Source organism: Lycorma delicatula, chromosome 2, assembly GCF_047948215.1.
Source record: "Lycorma delicatula isolate Av1 chromosome 2, ASM4794821v1, whole genome shotgun sequence".
Lineage (NCBI taxonomy): Eukaryota > Metazoa > Arthropoda > Insecta > Hemiptera > Fulgoridae > Lycorma > Lycorma delicatula.
Window position 1 is genome coordinate 51,210,098 of NC_134456.1, and position 21,092 is coordinate 51,231,189.

Below are 21,092 nucleotides of genomic sequence, written 5' to 3' on the forward strand. Positions count from 1 at the left end.
CTTAAAAGTAGGAAAAGGAAGGAATAATTTAGTAAGTTTCTGTAAATTATTAATGATTTAACCAGTTTAATTTTTTCCTTGAGATTAAGAGATTATTACTGAGTTTTCAAATTCTTTGAATTGTTTGTTAATTAAAAAATTGTATCAGTAATTTTTTTTTTTTTTTTTTAATTATCTGTCTGTTTAAGTGCAATTTATTTTCTCTATAGAAATGCACTACAATTGCTGTGTTATTTATTATTTGGCATAATTTTATAATATTATTAAAGTTATTTAAAAAAGGAAAAAGATTGTCATCAATAATATTTTTGCCAGGCTGGTCTAGTGGTTAATTCATCATCGCAAATGGCTTATTTAACAGTTGATTTTAGAATACAAAGGTTCTGAGGTTCAAATCTTAGTAGGTTGGTTAGATTCAATTAATCATATATCTCAGGAATGGTTAGCCTGAGTCTGTACAAGACTATAATACCTCATTTACATGTCATCTTCTTTATCTTGTTGGGGTGTGCTTATTGTTCACTAGTTGAACACACACATTAGGAAAATAAAAATCAATAATATTTTTATAAGTTGAGTAGAGTTTGCTTTTCAACTAATCATTTTTTAAATATCACTGATAGACAAAAAAAAATTAATGTTTTTCTAAGTGTGATACCATTTCTCGAATTGGATTTTTCCATACATTACAGATCTGTAAATACAATCTTTCTATCACCCTTAGTTTTAAATAAATAACGCTTTAAAAAAAAATTAAGGGAAAATATAGTTAAAATCTGTAAAATTTATTATTTTGCATGGCTATACCTGTGTTAGAATAATTTTACTGATGCTTTTCTTTTTTAAATAGTCTCAGACACATCCCGAATAATTGTCCAACAGTAATTGGCTAGCATGATAGTATTCCATCTCCCTTTTTAGCAGCTTTCCATCACTGAAATTTCTTGGTAGAAACGTTCACCGTGTTTGTCACTTGTCCGGGAAAAATTCCAGATGTGAGTGGAGGAAATGTATTTTCAAAGACATATTTCATCCCATATCTCTGTATGAAGTAAGATGTTGATTAACAATATCATGGTAATTGTCAGATTTTTGTTTGCTGAGAAAACCGTTGCAAACATCTTTAAATGAAGCCCAAGTTACACTTTCTACATTATTTAACACTGAATTAAATACATCATCTTTGACCAACTCTTTTATTTGAGGACCAACAAATATTCCTTTGGTAACATAATGTTTATCCCCAGCTTGGCTTTCCCATTTGTAAAGAAAACATATGTACTTATTATAGCCTTACAAAATAGCTATAACCACATTTGTTCCAGCTTTGTTTTTTATAATTTATTTTTTCATAAACGTCTTTCATAACATTGTATCTATTTGAAATTAATATCATAAACAATTGGTATCAGAGGATATTTGTTACCGTTTTGTAGTAGAACCACTTTTAAACTATACTTGGACAAATCTATGAAAAGGTGCCAGTCCTCAGGTTTATGAACTTGTCCAAAGTGCAACATAAGCTTATCAATATTTGTGCAATAAACTAAATTATTTTCATTAATAAAGTATTGAGAAAGTTCTTTTTGTTGACTTCAAAAGCCCTGCCTGATTCTTCATCACTGCTTTCAAAACATACATTTACAGGTGGCTCAGGAATTGGAATAATTTCATTGTGAGATACAGGGCTGATTGCAGATTGCAATGAAGGATATTTTGTGCTATGTTTAGATTTTTTGGAAATTCCAGACACACTTATTAAACAAAAGTAACAATTGGTTACATGATCCTTTGGTTCACGCCATTGCCATCTGGTACACCAGATGGCAAAGCCTTCCGTGTACCTTTCAGCCATCCTCTTAAATATACAGAACAATTAGTGCATTATATGAGGAGCTGACTTCTTATCCTGATCACCAATTTTACATTGAAAATACAAATGATATGCTTTTTTAATTAAAGGTGTAATGTTTTTTTCTATTTGATTTTATAGTAAACTCACCACATACATAACAAATGACATCCACACCATTTACACAATTTTGAGACATTATGACTCTGCACTGTTAACAAACTTAAGACAGCAATAAGACAACAAAATTAATTCATTCCTAAATCCAGTGCTTAATACAAACAACACAACTGTGTTTTCAGCTACATGTTTTGACCTGCACAGACATGATTAATCTTGTCCATGAAGGCCACTCTTCTGATGTCATATTATGACATCATATACTGTCTTATATGATATGATTTAATTCTTTGTCTAATATTGTTTATTTATAGCTTACAAATTATGTAAACAAAGTTAAACAATAAAAATGAGCTAACAAAATACAATATAGGAGCTTAAAATGCTAACTATATGTTGAAAAATGATAAAAATCCTTTAATTAAAATATAAAATTTTTTCAAAAATGGTGGGTGATAGAAAGATTCTGAGTTCATATTTGTTTTCAGTATCAAAAAATAGATTAAAATCATGTATCGCATGTTAAGAAACAAAAATTATGTTTATCAGTGTATTTATTTAAAAAAGTATTTTAAGGAAAATTTAATGTCCGTAAAATACCACTTATGAACTGAGTTTTCATTGAGATTAAAAAATACCTTTTATATAGATAAAATGTCTGTGTTTAGTTACGTATTTTTCTTTAGCTTTTCAAGTAATTGAATTTATCCCTTAACTTATAATCTGTTTTAAATTACAAGGGTAAGTCAATTATTATCCACAATGTAGTTATACATTTTTATTACAGTACAAATAGGAAACTTAAATGTGATTCATTTTTCAACATAGTCCCCTTGCATTTCAACGCACTTGGTCCATCATTGCACAAGCTTCCTGATGCCCTCATAAAAGAAGGTTTTCGGTTGAGCTGCGAGCCAGGAATGCACCGCTTCTTTCATTGTTTCATCCGAGGTAAATCGCAGAAATATTAAATTCTGCTTTTATGGCTAGTGTTGTTGTTATATACAATAACAAAAATTGGCGTAAGGAACAAGAATTGTTCTTGATAAAAATATCACTATTATTATGGACAAAGATAGAAATTTCACATTAATAAACCAAATGTCAATGTGTTATGGATTAAAGATTACTCAGAATGGGATCCCAAAAAGATTATTTACTAATTACTTAGTACTAATTTTACTTTTGATTATACTAATTACTTTATGATAATTACTAATTATTAGTGTAATATAAAAAATTTGATTATACTAATTTTTTGTTAGCAGCTCAAAGTATTGCAGTATATTGGTATTTTTATGCTTTATTGCTTGTTTTGGTGTATATAACCTGTTTGTGCTAGAAGCGTTTACCGAAATAATAATAACGAATATTAAACATTTTTTGGGATTTTTTTAGATGATATCTTTTGATATATTTTCATAGAATTTTGTGTTTAGCACCTTTGCAATTGGTAACTCTGTCAATTGCAGTTGACAGAGTGGTTGCAATTAGTAGTGATTTTGGAGGATTTGAGAATAATAGTCAGGAGTGCCATCATATACTTCAGGTTCAAACACAGACCACAGTTTTTTTAAAGCAGTAAATATATAGAATTAAAATTGTAATCCAGTTATTTTGTTCAATGGTAATCTGATTTGCTGTGATTTTATGATTTCAGTGGCAGTTCAAAGTCACGTAACAGTGGAAGTTCAAGTGGAAGTAGTGGTTACTGTGGTCATCCATCAACTTTAGGAAGCAGGTAATGAATGTTTACAATATTCTTTGTATTTGTATTTTAGAATTTGTGTAAGTAATGTATTATGTGAATGTTTACATATTTTATTGCAATATAAAAATCTTATAAGAATATGGAACTTTGTAAAAATGCTTAATTATTTATTTTTTATTTAAAAATTTGTTTTTGAAGATAAAAATATTTTAATAATGAATTGAGGAAAATATTTGGCCATATAGGATAAGTAAAAATTATAGATTAGCACGAAAATATTCAGTAACAGAACTCAGAATGCCTCTGGTTTTAATAAGTTGCTACACCAAAGATGGGAGCAAATAAGCGAGCAAACTACTGCACTCACATGTTGAAATCTCTGTTTTAGATAATTTATAAAAAGAAAATTAATAATTTAATAAATGACATATATTCATTACTGGGAGAGAATAAGACTTAGGCAATGAATGTGACAGAAAGGATGTTAATGAGTAGTTAAAAAATAGAACACATTGGTCCAGAAATTACAGAATTTAGTTATTTAGGTAGAAGAGATACAAAAGAAAAAATCTGATGTGGACACCACATGACTTCCTTTTACACCTATTAAATTACATATACACATTTTTTGTTGCACTTCATTTAAACTTATTTCATTTGAAAGAGAGATACCATCCTCCAATTCTTTAATAAAGTGGACAGTTACACAATTGCATTACGGTGGATACCACATGCATCACATTTTTTTTGTAGTGTCTGAATCAGCATTTTATATTACTTTATACATTAATTTTGTTTCAGATTGTTGAAGTAATTATGTGTGTAAGTTAGAATGTGTTAGATCTGTAACCATGCACACAGTTTGAATCTGACTTCATATACATACATATATATATATTTTTTTTTAATTTAAATATATTGATTTATTAATAATCATTAACATCTGTAAAAATTTTTGAAGTAAAATGAAAAGTACATAAAATTTTTACTAATTTCACTAATAACTTCTGATTTTTGTCATTTTTTTTTTAAGCAGAGGTTAATAAATCAGTATATTTAAATTAAAATATAGAAAACGTTAAAAAAAAAAAGGAAATGAAGTCGGATTTGAACTGATGTGCCTTCCTCTTCTAAGATCCAAATATTTCATTAATTAAAATTTTATTTGGCTATAACTCTGGAACTAGTGAAAATGTACTTATTTTAAGTGATATTTTACTTATGATGTTTCGTTAAAAAGCTCTCAATGAGGGCTTATTACTGCAGTTAAGAAAAATTCCAAAATCCAGATTTTTTGGATTTTGGGCTTTTTTGGATAGTTTGATCCAGTCGATTGCAATCAAAAGGGGAGGTGCTTAACTAGATTTTACAAGTCCTAAATCCAAAATTTCAACTTCTATGGGTAATAGTTTTGAGATAAATATGTACATATCTATGTACAGAAGTTACGCCAAAACTAGTGAAAATGGATTCAGGGATGGTCAAAATTGATATTTCTGTTGAAATGTGAAAACCAAATTTTTTTTGTTATTACAATACTTTCTTTACTTTGTACAAGGAAGTAAAAAGTAGAAATCAAAAAGTGCAAGCAAGGAGAGAAGCTTTTTGGCTGAGAAGAATTTTACTGGTATCAAATGTAGACATGGAATTTGAAATAATTTCTGAAATATAAATTTACTTCTTTATGGCAGAATATGGGCAATATTTTATTGAAGATTAGATGGATTGTTACACAAGAAGTGAAGAGGTTTTTGGATACATTGTAGATCAGAAAATTTTGGGAGAATTTTTCGTACAGAAGAGCATTTTTAAATCATCCACGATTAGTTTAATTGTAAAAGGTAAATTTTAAAGATTTAATCAAATTATTGAACACAAACAGTAAAGGAAAATAAAGATTCAAATGTGTGACAAAGGTAATCGAATAACACACAAAATAACTTATGTTGAAGTTAAATGTTAGTGACTGAAGATAAAATATTGAAGAGCAGGGCAAGAGATTACTTCAGTTTATTTTTTTCTATTGAACTACATGTATGTTATAATGGCAGTAACCAATTGGTTATAATGGCGGTGGACTGTGTCTGTTTTGTGGAATTGTGTTGGAAATTTAAATTTGAGGCTAACATCAGAAATATTTTATGTAATGATATGACTATGTTATCGAATGTCTTATGACTTCCTAAGGCTATACATCTGAATTCAAAAATTTGATTATTCATACAATCTGTTTTTGCCATTTGGCATACGCCAGATAGTATTTTTGTTCTTCTAAGTTAAATATTAATTATTGTATTTAATTTTGATTTTAATTTATTTTTAGCTTATGACATTGGCATTTTCATCTATTCTGTGTTTATATATTACTTTTGTGTAAGTTTTAGGTTAATCTTTTAAATTTAATTTTTTATTATATAAATATTGTGTTCGAGCACTAATGACAACACTTCGTTTTGCATCCAGGAAAAAATAAAACGTAATCAAAAGTTTCATTAAATCTCTTTATTTATATTTTTACCTAATTGAGCTCCTTTACAGTCATATTTCAACTTTGATTCACTGTCGTTTTTTTCTCTAATGCCATCATCCAGTTCCCAACATTTAAAAAAAAAATTATTTGAAATTAGCAATTACTGAATTTGGATATAAATTTTAAGAATTTTATTTTACAAAAATAAGTTCAAGGAAACATAGTTATTAAAAAATAACATATTTTTTCCTTTTGTTCCACAATACCCATGGAACTTTGGAAAATGACTCAAAATGTTCATCAGAATGTTTAGTTTCTTCAGCAGCATTTTCGTTGTTAAAAAAAAAAGAAAATAAACTCAGCTCCTCCTGATAGTTAGAGATAAGTGATTGAAGCTGAATAGTAAAAAAAAAACATTTTTGACTGAATAAATAATAAATTATTTATGACTCATTTTTGTGGAAGTGTGCTTCCAGAAACTATTTTCTGGACAATAATCCTGTTTCCTTCCTAGTATTGAAATTTCAGGTTTTAGAACATACTTTATAAATATTTTACTAAAAATATTAACATCTTATTCTTATTTGCCTTATTTATCACATTTTATATTATATCACATCAGTTTTCCGGCATTAAAAACCACAAAAATCCATGGGGCATCATTTAACTGTTCTGTATAAACAAAAAAGAATGAAATATGGAATTGATTTAATTAATTTTTTTTTCATAAATCTTTTTTTCTCTTTGGTAAGGAATGTTCCTTAGTTTTTTGTCCATAAAAGTTGTAGTTTTATTTTCTCCCTCATCACTTCAAATTTTCAATCCTCCTGATGCATTGATCAGTGATAATTCTACATGCCCTTTTTTCATCTCATAGTACAGTTTAAAGGATGTTTTATTTATTTTCATGATCCTGAGGCATTGGTAGATGTAAGAGGAAAAGGTATTAAATTGAACTTTTTTATATTGTTTTGTTTTAGTTAAAAATATGAATCCCAATACCATAGTGTTTTTTATGGTATTGGATTTTCAGTACTATATCTAATCATCATTCTTTTGCTAGACTCCAGTGGTACATCTTGGGTCTGATGATGCATGGAGTTAACATGCTACGGGTAAATTTGTCATATAAACAAATAGCTGTCTTTCAAATTCAAGAAAGCTCTGTTTTAGATATCAAGAGACTTCTAGGTTCAAATTAATCAATTTCCATATCTCCAAATTATTTTTCACAAATTTGCTTGCTTGCCTAATTTTTTGTTGCAGAAAAAGTATTAGTGACTGGTAGTATTCTAGTTTTGAAGGTACAAGTGCAGAAAAGTGGTTAAAAAAAAACATTTTTAGCTTTTGTTTTTAGATTTCTTTTTTATGCTGAATCAAATGCATCCAAAAATAATTAATTTACCTATTTGTAATTAAATCATGTTTAATAATGCTCTAGAAATTTGAATAAGAATAAATCTTCAAATGATTTTAATGTTTCATGTAAAACAAATTTGTTCTAAAGTGGACTGTTTATTATAAAAGGATTATTTAATGAATTTGATAAAATTCATGTTTTCCTTTCATTTCATTTTCTTTCATGAACTAGATGTTAAAATGTTTGTTAATTTTTTTTTCTTTACCAAATTATGGTAATTCTTGTATTATAAAAAGTATGGAGTGGCTTTGTGCAGAATAATTAGATGTGTTAAGTGGCTAATTATTTTTATGATAATAGAGAAAATATTTTACAGTTGTAATAAAAATTAATCAACTTCATAATTCAATATCTAAAAATTACATTGCCTTATTTAACCCCCAAAAAAATTATTCAGATCAAATTTAATTTAAAATTATCAAGTCGATACTTATCATAACAGGTAGGCATTGGAATAGAGGCAGTATATTAAAAACCATAACATTAATATGTAATTCTTTAATTGCATATTAATAATTACTTACACATTTCTGCAAATGTATTATAGGAACTGCAAAAGTCAATCTAACAGATGTCATAATATCTTGATATTTCCTGCTAATCACCTCGTAGCTAATAAGTGAATGAAAATAAGCATAATAATCTATATTTAGAGCTGTTGAAAGAAGTTGTTGAAGCTTATATCAACCTGACCGACGTAGTACTTTCTTTGTATGTTATGTCAATTGTTAAGGATTTTCTTTTTCATGTTATTTATGTACTGGTCATTGATTTGAGACATTTTTTTTTCAGCAATGACTCTTTTCAGCGACCATCTACAATGAAGCGTAAGGAATACAAAAAGAAAAAGTTGAAAGCAATGGCAGGTGAACTCCTTAATGATAGTGGGGGCGGGACTACTTCTGGAATGCCTGGGCAGTTAGAAACAATTCCTGCTGTCGCTTCAAGTCCTCATACTGTAAGTTATCATTTCTTTATTTACTCTTTTATTTTATGTTAGAGGATTAGCTGTGAACTTTAATTTGCAAGTGTTAATGTTTTTAAAAAATAAATGTATCTGATTAGCAAACAGTATTTGTTTTATTAAGGCATTTTTAGTATTATAGTTCAAAATGCATTGTGAAGAAACTGACTACAAAAGATAATTATATCGATCATAGTGATAACTCCAAAACTTATTTTAACTGACTAATATAACAGTTTATTAATAGTGAAAGGTGTGTCTAGAAATACATATTACTTTACTTTTTTTATTTATTCAGTGTTTTGTATGTAGTAATTTTATTAACTACAAATTACAATTATTATTACATGTATGTTTGTTCATCACACATTCTTTAATTTTGAGTTGGACAGAATGACCATCTGACTTCTGAATATGTTCTCAACAGTAACTTAAGAAAATTATAGTAAATACTTCTAGTCTTCTGGTAAATCTGCAGGAATGTCTGCATATGTGCGTACGAATGCATAAATATGGTACAGACCATGTGATTAAAACAGGTTAATTATGTTGATAAGATATGAGATAAAGAAGGTTTTGGAAGAATTAGAGAAGATACGGGTTGTTAGTCGCTAATAGTTGAATAATTTAGTACTAGAATGAAATATAGAAGAAAATTAAGAGAAGACAAAAATTATGAAGTGGATAATTATAGATAACATAATACAGTAAACATAATATACATAAACACATTTACTGTATTTACATAACACTGTAAACATTTAATAATATATTTAATGCATAATATGTAAATATTTTGATTCTAAAGAATTAAAATAACTAAAAGACTGGGCAAATTTATAACAAATTAATCATTTTATGACTATGGATCAAAAAAGATATCGTAAAGAGATGCAGTCCACTTCCTAGCTCTGGATATTCAGTGTTATTATTGGTATTTTAATAGTATCATTCTGTTTGTAATATGTTACAGAATATTGATACTACATTTTTGAGTTCCACGAATCCACAAAATACTGAGAAGGAAAGCATTCAGTTAAATCCATTGTCTCATCCGACTCTGTCTATCAACTGTATGAAAAAGCTCAAAGGAAAGGATGTCAATACTGGTTTGTATTATTTTTCTGTTTTATTCTTAAATTTTACTTTGACTTTTTTCTTATCTTAAATGGTGTTTTCAAGTGAAGAATTAATCAGACATTGCTTGAATCTCATTTTATGTTAAATTTTAATTTACAGTTTCTGTAAATTTCACTTATTTATAATTTGTTTGCTTATTAGAATTTTGTTTACTATATAATTTTTCAATAAAAAGAAAATTAGATTGTGATATATGCATTTTATTACATATATAATATTATTTTTAATAGTTACATTAAACGCCTGAAAAGGAATAAATACACCCTATAAAGAAATGTTTGAATAAAATTATTTTAAAAGAACTGAGAAAAACAAAATAAAAATACACGGAAATAAAAATCGATACTTAATCTATAAACAATAGAGTGTCACATTATATGCTAGAATTGTTAAAATATCAAAGCTTTGCTAACTTAAAATCAAAGGGATAGGATATGCATGTGATGCATTATCAATTAGGCTATAATTAGCACTACCTTGCAGTAAAATGCAAAATATAATCCTCTTTGAAAAATAGATAAATTTTTTAATTAATACTTTTAACATCTTCCTAAAAGTAAGAAAATGATTGCAAGGAGACAATCTGAACTATCACTAAGTAAGCTAAGGCTGTCTGAATTGTGAGAATTATATTATTTTTCGTCTCAAATTTTCCAAATAATATATACCATACTTGAGTTCAAGCAAATATGGTTTGAATATCAGAATTATTTCAGGCTTATATCATTACATCGTAACAATAAATAATAAGTAAAACAAATGAAAAAATGTTTATAACTATCTAAATGGCAAGGCTAATTTTTGTTTAAAAAATCCTCTGCTAATGTTTACTAGAAGAGACTTATTATAGGAATAACTTCAGAGAAACTTGCTCTACAAAATAAAAAAGAATAATCAAAATTTATTTGTTGGGTTGTGAGTAAGCTTGAATATAAGAAGTTACACAGATGTATTGAGAGCCTGCTCCTTTTTTTTTTAACCATATTATTTAGAAACTAATTTACTCTGCGGCAGGTCCTTATTAATCCCATACTCAATGTTTATAGAATAAAATGTATTGTGCTTTTTAAGATTTATGTTAAAGAATCTTATTCTTTTAAAATGAAATTTTTTAATTCCTTCAAATTCTGAAAATGTTTGCTATAGTTCTGAGTGAGGTAATTCTAGTAAAATTATATTTTGCAACGATTGTTGCAACGATCAGAGACTTTGAAGTCTTTTTTAATTTGATATTAGGTTACTGTAAGTTAGGCGAAGCGGTCTTCATTATTTTAATACATCGTGTTATGTACAGTAATGAAGTAATTTTATTTTATCATAGTATTTCTTTCTTGTTGAAGGTGAAGAAACATGTGAAGTAACAGGAGTTCCCTCACCAGCAGATAGGATTGATAATAAAGATGATAGTAAAGTAGTCACAGAAAATATTCATAAATCATCTGCTCACAAGGTAATATGGAATTTCATGTTTATATTTCATCATTGTTTTAGTTCTACACTTGATATTTTTAAACAAATTTGTAATTATTATTTTTTACATTTCCCATAGAAATATTTCTTGTATTTCTCAATTGTAGTGTTTCTTTGTACTTTGAAGTATCCCTTAACTGAAAGGAGACTCTATAAAGCATTATTTCTCACAGAAATTTATACATTAATTTATTATTGTACACTGCTTGTTCATGTCTTTTTTCTTATGGCTGTGATTATTATGAAATATATGAATTGCTTGAGAAACAAGCTATTTTTATTATAATTGTTGTTCCCATTTCTATAAAATCCATACAAGGACTCCTTTTGTCCTTGCTTATTCAACAAGTTTGAACTTTTAAGTGTTCATCTCCTCTTTTTATCTTGAATATTATATGCTTTTTGTTAAACTCATCTAATCACTGCAGTTTGTTACTGTAGGCACATAGTCTTACCCAGTACATAGTGAATTTAAGCAATATTATGTTGTGTTCTTCTGTTTTCAAGTTTATTATTACTTGTAATGGAAAGCGATATAGCAAATGGCTAACAAGGTAAGACTGACAAAATGACTGATCACTACATAATGAACTGTGTGAACTATTAAATGTGTATTATCTAATTCCTATCACTTAAAGCGTAAAGTTTTCCTGTCACTTTTTTTATTAATGTTGTTACTTTTAAAATAGACCTCATATTTACCTTCGAAAGGAGGAGGACAGTGTGACACACTGAGGACATAATCACACTATAGAGCCTGTAATATTACAAAAAACCAAACAGTTCAAAGTTGACCTTTATAAGCTACTATTAGGGACTCTATTCTATTACCTGTTGAAGTATTTTATAAATATTCTTTGATAAGTTATCACCTTACTTTCAAAAAAAGAGTGTATAAAAACATTAGCTCAAGCTTAACTGAGGAGCATCTTCACCCATTTTTAGTATAATGGTTTAGATAATTTAACTGCACACATTCAGTCAGGCTTAATCAGAGTGGATTGTTGTCTGTTCTTTCATTAATTACTCCTCATAAAAGAATAGAAATCCTGAGATTTGGGAGTTAACTTATGTTCCTTTAGTATATGATAGACTAGACCCACCGTCTAGTCTAGTGGTGAACGCGTCTTCCCAAATCAGCTGATTTGGAAGCCGAGAGTATATGATAGACTAACCCACCGGAATGGTCTAATGGTGAACATTTCTTTGCAAATCAGCAGATTTTCAAGAGTTCCAACATTCAAATCCTAGTAAAGGCAGTTACTTTTATATGGATTTGAATACTAGATCGTGGATATCGGTGTTCTTTGGTGGTTGGATTTCAATTAACCACACATCTCAGAAATGGTCGACCTTAGGTTGTACAAGACTACACTTCACTTACACTCATACATATCATCCTATGAAGTAATACCTGATGGTGATTCCCAGAGGCTAAACAGAAAAAAAGAAAGAAAAGGATGTGATAGACTTAAATTAAAATATAAATGTTTATATACATTTTTACTTTTAATTACAGTTTACGATATAATTATAGTTTAGTTATAATTTAAATAGTATAGTTGTAATACTTACAGTTTAAAGTATTTATAATGGCTTTTTTTAATTATAATTTATAGGAAGAATTTTCAGTTGTGGTGTCGATGCAGGAAGGTGTCGTTCTGTATACTACTAGCAGTCTTACAGATGTTCTTGGCTATCCTCAAGATATGTGGCTGGGTAGATCACTTATTGATTTTGTTCATCCCAGAGATAGAAAAGCGCTTAATTCTCACATAGCTTCTGGTATTGCCACACCTCAAGTTGAACGACGTGACCAGAGTAAGCTTTATAAAATTGTGTCTATTTCTAGTAAATTTATGTAATATTTTACAGAAAGAGGTTCTAGACTTCAAATATATCAAACATTGTTACCCAATTATAATAATATTGCCAGATTTCTTCAAAGAAAGGCATTTAATCATTGAATAATTTGCAAATCAAGTAAAAAATTCCCTTAATGGCTTTTGCATTTTCTGGAGTTTTCTCAGGAGTCCCGGTCTCTGGCCCTCCCAAGAGCAGGGCAGTCAAACATCAGGTGTTCATTTGACTGGGCCTCCCCACAGACACACAGCTCATCAGCTGCCAGGGGAAACCAAAACAGATATTGGTTCAAATTAACATGGTTGATGAACACCTGGACACCCATTGCCCTTAAAAACAAACTCGACGCATACCATCTCTCCAGATCCTATATAAACTTGTACAGGGATCTTCCCTTAGTCGTGGTGTCCCATTCCAGCTGTCATGCTTCTATCGCGAGGCTCTGCAGCCTCTTCCGCAGGTGGGAGATGGGCAGCTCGACAAAATTTAGATCCAGTGCATTGTGATCGCTGTTTTGTTCCGGTACTGGCCTGGCTGGAAACCACATCCCAAATACCTCAGCCTCCCGGCTTCTTTGCAATCTCCACATGGCTACCCGAACTTTCACCATTAAATCAATTGGGAGTTCCTTTCCCAATACAGTGGTAGCCTTATAGGAGGTTGTTTTAAAAACACTAGTGTATACAATTAAGTCTCTGCACTGGGCACTCCTTAAATTTTGAAGAAGTGCTCTATTCATATCCAGCCTATGCGCCCAAACAGGCACCGCATAAGAGGTCATGTTTTCGAAGACACCTCGGTACACCATGTACAAATGATGGCCAGACAACCACTGATTTGTGCATCACTGAGATGGCATCCGCTGCTACTTGCCTAATGTGGTTGCTAAACAGCAACTTCTCATAAAAAAAAACACCTAGGTACTTAAGAATTCTCACTCGGCTGATTACACAGATTTTATACTTAATGTGGAGGTTTCAAATGTATGATAATTTGTTTGCACCCTGGAGAAGCATAAACATTTTCTTGGTCACAGAAATCTTTAAATTTTGAATGTCCATCCAGCCCTCCACAGTTGACAAAGTCGCTTGTGCTCGATCTTCCAATTGCGGTCATGAATAACCACGAACTAAAAGGAGACAGTCATCGGTGAAAGCCTGGGCCATGATCCCTTCTGGGAATGTCAATCCAGAAACCCATCAAATACCAAGTTCCACAGCAGGGGACCGAGAATGGAACCCTACGGGCTTCCTCTGGTGACGGATTTTTCCACAGCTAGGTGCGCATCTTTAAACAGAGCCATACAATTAGACAAATAGTCACGTACTATGGCCTGCAGGGTTATGGGAACATTGCGGCGTTCCAACTCATAGAGGACAGAACTCTACTAACACAAGGAAGGAAATGCTGCCTCTATGTGTATAAAAATTGCCAAAACATATTTTACAGTCAGCGCTTTCCACCTCAGCAAGAGCATTTAAAATGCAATCCTCGATGCCACCCCCTCTTTATGAAGCCATACTGCCCTCAAATTAGAAAGCAGTTCACCTCAATGCTTTCCCAGAGCCATTCCACAACCAGCCTTTCAAACAACTTGCCGATTACTGGCAAGAGGCTGATGGATCGATAACTGCCAACCTTACTAGGATCCTTTCCTGGTTTTAAGAGCACCCTCACCAAAGCCACTTTCCAACAAGTCGGGAAGTAGCCCCAACTAAGGCAACCCTTGAACAGCATACTCTTTTGACAGGCAGCAGATAGCAGAGATGGCAGAATTCATCTGGGTCAAGTTGCTCAATCCCCAGTGCCATTTGAGAAACCACTCGGTTTATATCTACAGGATCCACACTCAACAAAACGCAGTTGAGAAACTACCAAAAAACCTTAAAAAAAACAACTCCAAAAATACGAACCCCGAACAATACTAATGAAAGATAAAAACACAAATATTTTCAACACCAGACACAAAGATCAGAACATATGAAGAAGTACTGGGAGGACTGTAAGGCCTGAACAGTCTCTTTGAAAAGTCTTAGATAATGGACTGACTAAAGTGATCGTATGTGGTCATAAAAGATGAGAAAAAAAGAGAGAAAGGCAAAGGACTTTGAATCTCTGTAAGTTGATATTGTAATTGGTTCATCTCATTTCCCATCTTCTCATATCTTTAAGGTTACTCCTGCTCACAAAATCCTCAACAGTAAAATTAATTTATGGATGGTTGACACTTATCAAAAAATCTGAATCATATATTTGGATTAATGACAGTTAAAAATCACCTTGGATTAAAAAAAAGGCTATCTGTACAACTTTCACATATTTAATTTAATTTATCTGTTCATATATTTCAATCTTTATCTTTCTCTATCTTTCTGTTACCACATTTTCAGTAACTATGTATGGATTTCTTAATATATGTACTAGTCTAGTTGCTTTCCTTACTAGATTTTGCTGCAGATTCTCCTTTTTCCTGTATACCTTAAGACCTCATGTTGAATTTTATTAATCTACCTACGTTTCAACACCCTTTTCTAACACCATGTTTCGAGAGACCTTGTTTTTCCTTTTTGATTGACCATAATTTATATTGAGGTTATAAAATTAAAAAAAAACTTTTTTTTATTTTTTCCTGTATAGATGGACAAAATGCAGCTGCAAATAAGAGAAACTCATTTTATTGTTGCCTGAGACAATATCGTGGTCTTAAATCAACTGGTTTCAGTGTAATCAATAAAAAGGTGTCTTACTTGCCATGTCAGTTAACACTAGCTTTCCGTGAGATTTCAACAAAATTTCCTGTCTTGGATGATAATGACAACAAGAGTAAAGAAGTTCCTAAAGATGGTGATGTAGTACGTGCAATATTACTAGTCATCACTGCTCGTCTTGTACATTCTGTTTATAAAAGTAAGTTACTCATTATAAAATTTACTTTTATTTATTATATTAACTAATATATTTATGTATTACCATAATGATAATTTGTTCTTGAATAATTTGCTTACTTTCACTATCTGCATAATGATTATTTTTACAAATGCAATTGCACGTTTCATTAATTCTGTGGCTTTTGAGTAAGTTAAACACATTATTTGTGTAGTATATCTTGTCTATTTAATTACAAAAAAAACTTATTCACATGCTTTATAAGCCTCTATCCCATAAAAATTAACAAAAATAGGTACTAAAAGTTTTATTTCATTGTTTTCGTCAAAATTCTCTTGGTAAATGAAGTTAAACATATTATTACAATTTGTACTTATATTGTTAATGATATAGGTATGATCTAAGAATGAAATGTTCAGATATTAAGATTACATTTAATCCAATTTTTCATTTTAGAAATTCTTTTAAATATTAGTAAATAATATTTATTAAAAAAATTATCTAAGTATATATTATTAAACAAATGTTTTTACAGCATGATAATTTTTACTTCGTTGTATGAAGTAAAGGAGCTATTGTGATCGTGAAACATTTCAGTTTTCAGATTTCAACGGAAATATCCATTTTGACCATTCCTGAATCCATTTTGACTAGTTTCGGCGATATGTCTGTATGTATGTGCGTATGTATCTTGGATAACTGAAAAACAAGTTGTAGGATGTTGAAATTTTTTATTTAGCACTGTTGTAACATCTAGTTGTGCACCTCCCTTTTTGATTGCAATTAAAATTAAAATTTTAATTAATGAAATATTTTGATCTTAAGGGAAGGTACATTGGTTCCAATCAGACTTTATCTCCTTTTGTTTTTTTTTAACTTTTCTTTTTTTAATTTAAATATATTGATTTAATAATTATTTACCTGTGATTGTAAAAAAATGTTGACAAAAATAATTCAATGATAAAAAAAATGAAAAAATATTATTAGTAAAATAAAATTTTACGTATATTAGAAATGTATAAATGTAATCTAATTGGCATTACATATGTGTATATGTAATATTTCTGGTGAAACATCTGATTATTTAATATTAATTGAAAATTATAATTTAGAATTGTGTTATTTTTGGATTTTCTAGTTTAATTTCTGTTTAATTTTATTTAATTCTGGAATTTCTGTTTAATTTTATCCACAATAACTACAGAGTGACTGAAAAATAGACCCTCACAAGAACAAGATGCACACTGAGGCATACATGCCTGAGGAGTATTCCATTTTAATTCAACAAATTTTCAAAAATTTTATTTCACACTTTTTTTGATTTTGATGATATTTGGTGAATGATAACTATACATCTTGTAGTGGCCAGAATTTTTTTTTTTTTAATTTTTAAAGAAATGTTTTCTTGAGTAATAAACTATTTTCTAACTTGCCAACAGGTAAAAGCAGCCATTTTTGTTACTTTTTCCATCATCTGCAGCATTCTTATTTTACATAATACAGAGGGTCAAAAAGGGCTCTTTGGAATGAGTAGAGATGGAACTTCATCTTAGTGTACTCAAAATTCATTTTGTTACATAACCAAATCCTGTAATGTTTACTGAAGTTACATTTACAAATTGTTGTTTTTTTTTTTCAAATTTTGAGCCCAAAATAAATAATGAAGGGCTTAGGCTAACAGGCCTGTTTTTTACCTTTTAACTTTTAGGTGCTAGTAGTACTTATAAAAAAAAAATTGAACGTTAAAAAAAAACAATATGTCACAAATTGATTTACAATAGATCTTCAATATTGCACGATATTTTAGAGTTTACTGAACAGCAAATAACATTGATATCTTTAAGAAGTGGACTTACTGAAACAAAAAATATCTTTATGTTTTATAAAACCGAATGTTTAGATAAATATTTTCATATTAATGAGAAAGGCCCATTTAGCTGCCACATCAAACTGATTAAGAAATTTCTTCGAAAAATATCTTTGACACTTTCAACAACCAATCCAAATTTAAAATTAATTCCAGGCAGAACACTGTGTACAAAATGGTTAAACAAAATACAAAAACCAAGTGCAAGATGATACACAAAGAGAACTGGAATGTTAAGATATATTTGAGCCTCAATGTGTTATAGTTGAATCTGTGAATAAAGCATGTTCAGTACTTGGCATTTCCCCCATTATGGTAAAAAATTATCGAGCAGCGCAAAGGAACCAATTTTAAAAATTAAGTTACAAAAATAGCCGAGTTAGTTATCACCAGTAAATTAAGTGATTCCTTTGATTTAAACATTTCTACAGAAGAAACCAGTTTAGTACCACAAAATTATGCTGATTTAGGTGGGGAATATGAAGTATTAATCACTTAAATAAAATATAAAATGAAAATAGTTAATCAACCCAGGAAAAAAATTAATATTTTAGTTTATTACTAAGCAGCTGGAGCATTCAAGAAATTCAAAATGAGTTAAGTGTTGTCAGTATTTAGCCCATCAATCCAAACAATTGGTTAAAACAAGTGGAATTTTGCCATAAATTGGCAAAAAGAATCCCAGTCACATAATTGATGAAAATGTTATTAAATGTGTCCAAGATTTTTGCCAGAATGATGAGCACATTCAAATGATGCCAGACAAGGATTGAGTCTTGGTAAGACAAGCTGACGGGAAGAAAATTAATATTCAAAAAAGGCTGATCTTATGTAATTTAAAAGAATTGTACACAGCCTTCAAAGAAAAACATAAATTAAAAATTGGTTTTTAAAAATTTGCTGATTTAAGACCTAAATTTTGTTCTGACTGATGAGTTAGGTACACATTCTCTCTCTCTCTCTCTCTCTCTCTCTCTCTCTCTCTCTCTGTGTGTGTGTGTGTGTATGTCACCCACCAAAATGTAAAACTCCTGTTATCTGCTCTAAATTGAAATTTGATTATAAAATTCTCCTTTCAACCATGGTATGTGATATAGATAATGAAACGTGCATGCTGTCGCAGTGTGAAAGATGTCCAGGCGCAATGAAGTGCTCAGATGAACTGCAAGAGAGCTGGGATGATTTTGATTCTGAAATTATCTTCAAACACTGTGTTTCTGTTGATCGTTCTGAACTAACTACTCAAATTCTTCCATTTCAAGAGTATTTAGGTAAACTTATTGAAAATTTAAATAATCTAAAAAGGCATCATTTTGTTGCAAAGAAATAAGCTAATTTCCTCAACATTAAAAAGGAAAACTTGTTGGAGGTTGAATGTATTGTAATGGGAGACTTCTCTAAAAATTTTTTTTGTGATACAGGATGAAGTCTAGTCATATCACTGGTAAAAAACGTATGCCACAGTGCATCCATATTCTCATATATTTTAAAAAAGAACACTGTAACCACAAGTTAAACAATTTTTTTTAATTTTTCTGAAAAACAAAAAATTTAGTAAATTTTTGCTACCATCAAGAAGATTTTGAAATCACAGCTGAATGGCATTTTTTTGCCTCATACCATGGAAAAGGACTATGTGATGATATTGGTAGAACTGTAAAAAGGACTTTGATTAAAGCATGCCTTCAAAGTCAACAATCAAATTGTTACATCTTCTGAAATGTACAATTATTGCAAAGACAATATTAATAATATAAAACTTATTTTCTACTCTAATAAAGATGTTCAAGAAACTGAAGAATACCTCAGTTCTCATTATCAGATAATTTCAACAGTCCCAGAAATAAGAACATTTTACGGTTATGTTCCAGTAAGTCAAAAATGTATTCTGAAAGTACCTCTGAACCAGAAGCATTTATGTTAGTATCAGTATACAAGGACATTAGTGTTTCTGATTGCTTTATTTGAAGTCAAAATGCATGAAAATGAAGAGGAATATCAAATACACTTTTTCCACCTGCAGGGTCCTGGTACTTCATTCAAGAAATCATTGAGGGATAATCAAACATGGCTTCAACTGGAAAATATTTTAAGATTCTCGTGCCTTCAGAGCTTTTTCTATCAACTACTGGAAGAGGACACAACATTAGGACACCAAATATGAATGAGGACTTATAAGTTCTACTCAATAAAAAAATGGCAGGCGTACAAAGTTATGTTCGTTAAGTTTGTTATCAAAAAGTCCAAGTTTTATTCATAACTTCGATTAGCAAGAGTAAAATAAGGTAAAAGTGAATTGAACAACTTGTTAATGTATTTGAATTGTTTATCATTTTGTAATTATTATTTATCATTCTGTAATTGACTATTTATCATTTTGTAATTGACTATTTATTAATTATCAAATGAGTTTTGTTGTAATTTTTATAATCTTAAAAAATACATAATATGTATGTAATGTAATATGTATGTAATGTTTATGGTTAGAAGAATGGTGGTTTTAGCAGTTTTGTTGGCTTCATTACTCATCAACCCCTTTGAGTAACAGAATAAATTTCATATGGTTTTAAAGTACATAAAAAGTACTTACTGCTGTAAAAATTACAGATTTTTGCCACCTGTCCTACATGTGGGATTTTGGGCCCCAAAAGTAAGATATTTTCAAAATCTTATGATTTGGTGACCATTTTTGTTTTAATGAAGGACACTTGGTAGCAGTCCTATTTTTTTTTATAAGTACTACTAACACCTAAGAGTTAAAAGGTAAAAAAACAGGCCTGTTATCTTAAGTACTTCATTATTTATTTTTGGCCCAAAATTTGAAAAAAACAACAATTTGTAAACATAACTTCAGTAAACATTACAAGATTTGGTTACGTAACAAAATGAATTTTGAGTAAACTAAGATAAAGTTCCACCTCTACTAATTCCAAAAAGCTCTTTTTGACCCTCTGTATGATGTAAAATAAGAATGCTGCAGCTCATGGAAAAAGTACAAAAATAGCTGTTTTTACCTGTTGGCGAGTTAGAAAAACTTCTTTTTAAATATAAGAAATAATTTTTGGCCACTACAAGGTGGGTAGTTATATACCAAATATCAACAAAATCAAAAATTGTGATGCACTGATCATTTGTTGAATTAAAATTGAATTCCCTTCGATCTTTAATAAATTGCAAAAAATTCTTATCTTTTAGTTCATTAGTCCTCTGATATTGTCGAATAATTTTTCTCCCTAAGTCGGAGTTGATCCTCATTTCGTTTGTTTGTTTTTTGTTGCCAATCAATTAATTGCTCTTTGGTTTGATATAATTCTTCTGATCTTAATTTG

At 29.7% G+C, this 21,092-nt stretch overlaps 1 protein-coding gene across 9 annotated transcripts in view; it reads left to right on the plus strand.

Annotated features, from left to right (window-relative positions):
* per (period circadian regulator) overlaps positions 1-21,092 on the plus strand; it is a 178,878-nt gene that overhangs the window by 82,169 nt on the left and 75,617 nt on the right. For all 9 annotated transcript variants that reach the window (XM_075355260.1, XM_075355262.1, XM_075355263.1 and 6 more), the window contains 6 exons: positions 3,633-3,713; positions 8,366-8,531; positions 9,511-9,646; positions 11,018-11,127; positions 12,767-12,968; positions 15,648-15,917. In XM_075355260.1, coding sequence (XP_075211375.1) covers positions 3,633-3,713; positions 8,366-8,531; positions 9,511-9,646; positions 11,018-11,127; positions 12,767-12,968; positions 15,648-15,917 — 965 coding nt within the window. The remainder of the gene's footprint in view (positions 1-3,632; positions 3,714-8,365; positions 8,532-9,510; positions 9,647-11,017; positions 11,128-12,766; positions 12,969-15,647; positions 15,918-21,092) is intronic.